The following is a 6,922-nucleotide window of genomic DNA, read 5'->3' on the forward strand; positions in this document are numbered from 1 at the left end:
ACCTAGTCCCATATGACCCTACCCTAGTCATCTTCAGAGGCCCCGCTTCTGGTGCCCCTGCCATCTGAAGCTAGAAGGGTGGCAACCCAAGAAAGGGCCTTCTCTGTTGTGGTATCAAAACTTTGGAACTCCCTTCCCCAGGGAGATTTATCTGTTTCCCTCTATTTTTGTCTTCCGCCAACAGATGAAGACTTTTTTGTTTTCTTTGGCATTCCCTCATTATTATTAGCCCTCCTCCTTGTTTATGTGCCTACATATCTATGTGTTTATATGTTTTATTTAACCCTTTTAAATATTTTATATATGTTTTGTCAATTAAACACTGTTTGAATATTGAAATGTTTGCTTTCTTGGGGACCCTGAGTTGGGTAGAAAGGCAGCACAGAATTATTTCAAATAAATAATGTTCATCAGTACTGTAGTATGGTTTCTCCTAATGACTTCTCTTTCTCTCTTACCTTGAAGCACTTGAGCTGCTTGGAAGTCTGGTCAGAAATGTGCCGAGTCTAATTGATCATGGCCATGAGAGGACTGATGAACACAAGCAACCTGTTCCTTTCCAGTATGAACAAGTCCTGGCTTATCAAATTGTCCTCCAAAATAGTATTCAGAGGAACATCAGCTAGGTTTCTTTGCCTTAAGCTTGGGAGGTCCAACGATGCATCAGACAAGGAAAACAACATTTTAGTGAACAATCTGGAAGGTATGGGTGTGGATGTCAGAATGGTGAGACAAAGACAGCCCGGTGTTCTGAGGAAGCAGATTACAAATGAAGAAGTCCTGAAGAAGTTTTTGCAAGCCAAAGGAGCTAGCAAAGAAACTGTCGCCAGTATTATCTCGCGGTACCCACGTGCCATTACACGCTCGTACCAGTCTCTCAAAGAACGCTGGGAAATCTGGCGAAGTATTTTAATGACTGACCTGGAAATTTTAACGATCCTGAAACGTTCCCCAGAATCCTTTTTTCGTTCTGGAAATAATGAAAACATGCATAAAAATATAGCATTTTTTTGTTCACTTGGGCTGACATCCGATGATCTTGGCAAGATGCTTACCAGAACTCCAAGAGTATTTTCTAACACTGTGGAGCTCAATAAGCAAATGGTGGAGCTCCTGTGTGAAATCTATTTATCTCTAGGAGGTGAGAATCCATATGACTTTGTTAAGCAGTTGATTTCTAAAAATGTTTTCATCTTCTTACGGAGCAGCAAGCAAGTGAAAGCTAATGTTAATTTTCTGCAGTCATCTTTTAATCTGGACAACCAGGAATTACTGACTTTGCTTCACGGTCAAGGTGGCGATGTTCTAGATCTTTCCAATGAATACCTTAAAAAAACTCTTGCAAATGTGAAAGAGAAACTGTTATCTCATGGGTGCACTGAAAATGAAGTGGATATGTTTGTGCTGAAGCACCTTCGCATTCTGTACCTTTCTCCCCAGAACCTGAATGATAAAATAGATTTCCTCTTACAGGCAAATATTGACATCCAGCAAATAGTGAAATGCCCTCTAGTTTTAGACAAAAGTATCAGCACTACGAGTTGTCGAATTGAGGAGCTGGAGAAACTAGATTATAATTTTACAATCCATGGACTTGGAATTCTTGCACTGAGTAAACAGCGGTTTGCACTTAAACTGGAAAAGTTGCGTACATAATGACCGGCTTAGAAAAGTCCCTTTTGTAACAGAAAAGAAATCAAACATTTGGATAAGGAAGGACAAATAACCTTACAAATACGCTAAAAATAAATTCTCTCAGTACCTAATTTGTTATGGCTTGTCTAAAAAGTGATAAAATTCCTGAGTTGTTGCATTAAAAGTTGTATAAAAATCTACAAGCTCCTTACACATCCTTTTTCTGGCTTGCTAGGTTTCTATGTGTGGGATTTCTCTCTCTCTCTGTGTGACAGCACGTTAACCTTTTTTTTGCTGTAGGGTTTTCAAGGTAAGATGTTCAGAGGTGGTTTGCCATTGTCTGCCTCCATGTCATGACCCTAATATTTCTTGGAGATCTCCCATCCAAATACTAGCCAGCATCAGGGATATGACTCGCCCAAGGTGATCCATCAAGCTTTGAACATCTTAACCACTACACCATGCTGGATTTCTGGGTAAGCATTAGTCCCATCCTAAACACATTCTTCAAAACCTACTGAAGTCAATGGGCTTAGAACCGTATGTTTAGGATTTCACTGAAAACATATTGATAATTTTATATTTTAATTGTGTATTATGCCCTGACCGGAATTGCCCAGCTAGCCTGATCTCGTCAAATCTCAGAAGTAAGCAGGGTTGGCCCTAGTTAGTACTTGGATGGGAGACCATCAAAGAATACCAGGGTTGCTATGCAGAGGAAGGCACTGGCAAACCACCTCTGTTAGTCTCTTGCCTTGAAAACCCTATTGGGTCACCATAAGTTGACTGCGACTTGATGGCACTTAACACACACACACACACACACACACACACACACACACATGCTTATGTGCTACGTCCTTTAGAAAACAGAGAAGGTTTTCTGTATACCTCACTGTTTTCCTTCTGGGTCCATGCTGAGATAACAAGACAAGATTAGGCTTTATCCTGCATTACTTTTATTCATCCCTCTATATGGAGCCTTATATGTTCTTTACAAGCTGAAGTGTAACAGACTCAAGGATGTGACAGAAATGGGCTTTATGGGGAGGGTTTCAAAATGCAGGTTGGCTACTACTTATTCCATATTTTAAGTCAGGAAATACCTTGACAAATAGTTGTAAAACCCAAATTGTGGACTGTAAGAATTTGGCCCCAAAATGAGGAAGGGTTTCAATTTCAATACCTTTATTGGCATACCGTTAAGCAGTCGATCAAATTTGATGAGGAAGGGTTACTGGTGTGATGGTGAAATGAAAGCTTTTTTGCCTTAGGGTTGGTTACTACATGCATCCCTGGCCTCAGTGTTTTGTTTGTACAGATGATGATCTGGTAAAAATCTATCATTAACCTGATGCCAAAAGAATTTGAATGTCTGTTATGAATGCAGAGTAATGACAGATGAGCAGAGGGTTAGACTGTATAAACTCCCTTTTGCTGAGGGAGGAGCATTGGGAGGAAAATTCCAGATACTACAGTGTGTTAAGCTGCCTGTATATTATTTGGCTGATAAAACTTTAATGACATGTTTCTTTTGTGCAGAGTTTTCTTTTGATTGTCTTGAATAACTGTAGTAATTAACAGTTAACAAAAATAGGAACGAATGAAGAGCAAGCTATTAACAAAAAATAAATGAACAGAATAAACCATTAAAACAATTAAAAAGACATTGAAAAATAGATATTTACGAGGAAATATATTTAATTAAAGGTACAAAGGTTGCAGCTTTAAATTCAGCCCACCCGTATCCCAGTATTTCTATTAAGAACTTCCAGATTTTAAATTGTTAGCTTTTAAATTGTTAGTTTAGATGTTAAAGAAGACTTTAAAACAAAGGTGATATATAGTGATAATAGCTCTCAAATGAAAAACAGGCTAATTGGCAACTATAAAGGGCAAAGCCCTCTTGTGGTTACGTTTTCTGCAAGATAAAAGGATGGAAAGCTTTAGGGAATAATTCATGTTACAATTTATTGCTACTAATTACTTGTAGTCATGAAGTGTGCACCATGCTGTAAAAACAGTGAGGAATAATACATCTTGGCCTTTAAATGGTAAAAATAGTCTATTGGGTTTGCTAAGATCCTCTTTGATTATAAATTCTAAGCAATTATGTTCCTGTGGCTGATTTGAACTCATATCGTATTCTTGAAGAAACTTGACTTTGTTTGAAATCAGATGTACCAGAGAAATCACAGAGCTAATCTTGGATACGCTTCTCCCCTGGTGTCCTCAGAGATGTTCCCATGCTGCTTTCCCTTAGAAACAAATGCACTGATTTCTTGCTTCTCAAATAGAGTTTGCTTATGAGGAATTGCCCTCTGTGAGGTTTTTTTTTTTTTAAGGACTTAATATAAAAACTTGGATTATATTTGAAGGACTTCAGAGGGAGTGGTAAACCAAATTCTTAGTTTGTGTGACCTCAGGGCTAGGCTGTTGACACAGTTGTTAAAAACTACATAATTGTTAACAAGTACAGAGTAGAGCATGTTGGTAAATTGTATATCTTAAATTCATTTACATTTTGACTTTCAAAAACCTTTTAATACAGCTTCTTGGACAATAGTTTATGATGGAACTTTAATTTCTGTTTTCTCAACAGATAAAAAAATAGCTTTAAATGTTGATTTTTGGGAGCTCTTCTGCACAGGCTGTTTTTCCAGGAGATAGAACCAGGGCGTATGCACTGGGACTTCACAAAAACTACCCCAAATCTGAACCAAAACAGTGTTATGCATAAATATAGTTAATATTTTTCAAGTTTTTCTTTAGTATTATAACAAATAATATACATTAAACTAACACCCCAGAAATAGTCATCCAATTTAGAAATTATTTCCAGTTCACAATATCACCACTTTGGAAATCAAAGTAGCTCTTCTATTTTCCATTATATCTCCATTTTTGGAAACATCTGATATCAAATTTCTGTATTTTTACAGGTTTCATTTTTAAATTAGTTAATTTTATCAATCCAAAAATTATATATATATATTAATGTATTTGAAAAAGACTTGTGTACATTGTTTAAAAAAGAGATAAAGTTTGAACTTTACTTGTATGCCAGGAATGCAAGTTCCCTCTTAGTCCTAGCAAGTCCTTGCAGTTTTGTGCAGCGCCTTTGATCTAAACACTTCATAAATGTGTATAATTACAGAAAGCATAAAAGAGGAAAAAATATAAAAGCTACATGGCAAGAATTGTGGAGGAGTTTTGTGAGCAACTGGAACTAAAGGCTGGTGCTATGTTTGTTTGCCGAGATGTGACTCCTGTACCTTAGATTTTGACAGTTGCTGTTTAGAAAGCGCTGCCACATGATAATTATGCTCGGTGTCAAAATATGCCACCTCAATGAAAAAAACGTTTTGGAAACTAGCCAGATCTCTGAGGTAAGGTCCAACAGGGACACATCAAGGGGATTGTATCAGCTTGGTGTGTGAATGTGTGAGCCAACTCTTGGTTTTTTAGGCCGGGGGGAGGGGGGTTAAAAGGGAAAGTTGGAGTTGAGAAGCTCGCCTCATTTTGACCAAGTATTCATTCATTTTTATTTAGCATATTTATATGCTGCTTTTCTCCTGGAACACAGGACTCAAAGTGGCTTACAAACATTAAAGGCATAGAAGTTTTCAGATGAGTAAAACTTTTCTGTGTGTGAGTCTAATCATTTAAAATTCTAATACTGCGAAACATACCTTTCTTGCAACCTTGTTACTACAAAATTCAGAATTGGAGAAAAACGAGAAAAATTCCATACCGGCAAGAAACCACCTACAGAGACAAAAAAAAATCACCTATGAAACACAAAAATTAAGAACAGGGAAACAAAACATAGGGCTCTTTCATGTATGCCAAATAATGCACATTCAATCCACTTTCAATGCACTTTGCAGATGGATTTTACTGTGTGAAATGTGTGAATTTTACTGTGTGAAAATCCACCTGAAACGATCATTAAAGTGCATTAAAAGTGGATTGAAAGTGCATTATACAGCATGTGTGAAAGTGCCCATAGAGAAGGTGATAATCTGCATGTCGAAGTAATAAGCAGCCTCTCCCTGCCAAGTCCCAGGTTTTTATATCATATCTAGGCAGGAGGTGGAGTCGCAGCTCTGCAGGTAAAATGAAGAGCTGGCAGTCTGCTGGCCAAGATGCTACGCAGGACTCAACGTAGTCTCACAATGTTCTTGTTGCTGATGTAGGTACTGCTGACTCAACGTAGTCTCACAATGTTCTTGTTGCTGATGTAGGTACTGCTGATTTGGTTATGCTGTTCTGGGCCAGTACAAGATGAATTTAAATTAGCGTCTGCCTGTTTTAGACAGAAGAAATAGACAGCCTTAGTAATACCAGGAGTTGCAGATGCAACAAATGTGATGCTTTCTGTTGTCAGATAGAAACTGACTGGGAAGGTTCTGTGGGGAGTTGTGATATTGGCAGCAGCAAGGAACACACAGAAGGGGATTATATCCAAATCACTCTTTTGCTCAGAGGGACAGATAATGAAAGAGCTGCAGCTATGAGATGGAGAGCCAAGAGCAGGAATTCCAGACATATGGCATCTCCTTCGGTATGCTAATTATTCGTGTTTGTTTCTTAGGTAAAGGAAGGAAGGAACAGAAAACACAGCTGAGAACCAGTAACAAAATTATAGTAAAAATATATGCAGTTCTTTGCAGTGGTACTAAAACAATTTGAGGCTCCCCTTCCCAAACACTTATTTTTCTGGTGTACACCATATGCTCCTTAAAATCATTTGTTTTAAAAATGTTGTTTCACTTGGAAGAGGCATGGGACAGAAGGAAAACTGCCACCAGCGGGAATTATCATTATAACTGTATAAAGAGCCCTCTAACTATTATGTTATTGCCATTACGGAATTCACTGCTGACAAATTTAATAATGCTGGATTTCAAGAGCTTCCACACAACCCGAACGGTAAAATAACTAAGGGTCTTGATCTTCAGATAGTTTGGACAAGTTCCTGCTGTTGCTTTTTGTATGCTTAAGCCTGGTCCATCTAGCACACCCGCCTTGTCTCTCCTGACTGAGAGTTTATACATGATTTTATTGACGCCTTGCATTGATAACACATAAATTGTGGAGTTTTATTGGATTTTAATTAAAAACTCACAGGCATTGTTGTGTTTTAAAATGATTTGTATATGATTGTGATTATGTTGATGTAAGCTGCCCTGGCCCTGACCTGGATGGCCCAGGCTAGCCTGATCTCGTCAGATCTCAGAAGCTAAGCAGGGTCAGCCCTGGTTAGTATTTGGATGGGAGACCA

At 38.1% G+C, this 6,922-nt stretch overlaps 1 protein-coding gene across 1 annotated transcript; it reads left to right on the plus strand.

Annotated features, from left to right (window-relative positions):
- The first annotated feature begins 516 nt into the window (after positions 1-516).
- MTERF1 (mitochondrial transcription termination factor 1) lies at positions 517-1,656 on the plus strand. Its single transcript, XM_056857585.1, has one exon. The coding sequence runs from the start codon at positions 517-519 to the stop codon at positions 1,654-1,656; it is 1,140 nt and encodes a 379-aa protein (XP_056713563.1).
- Positions 1,657-6,922: the final 5,266 nt, after the last annotated feature.

Source organism: Euleptes europaea, chromosome 11, assembly GCF_029931775.1.
Source record: "Euleptes europaea isolate rEulEur1 chromosome 11, rEulEur1.hap1, whole genome shotgun sequence".
In the NCBI taxonomy this organism is placed as follows: Eukaryota; Metazoa; Chordata; class Lepidosauria; order Squamata; family Sphaerodactylidae; genus Euleptes; species Euleptes europaea.

What these genes read in the sequence shown, in the direction of transcription:
- MTERF1 (XM_056857585.1), top strand. Translation starts at nt 517, where the DNA reads ATGGCCATGAGAGGACTGATGAACACAAGCAACCTGTTCCTTTCCAGT.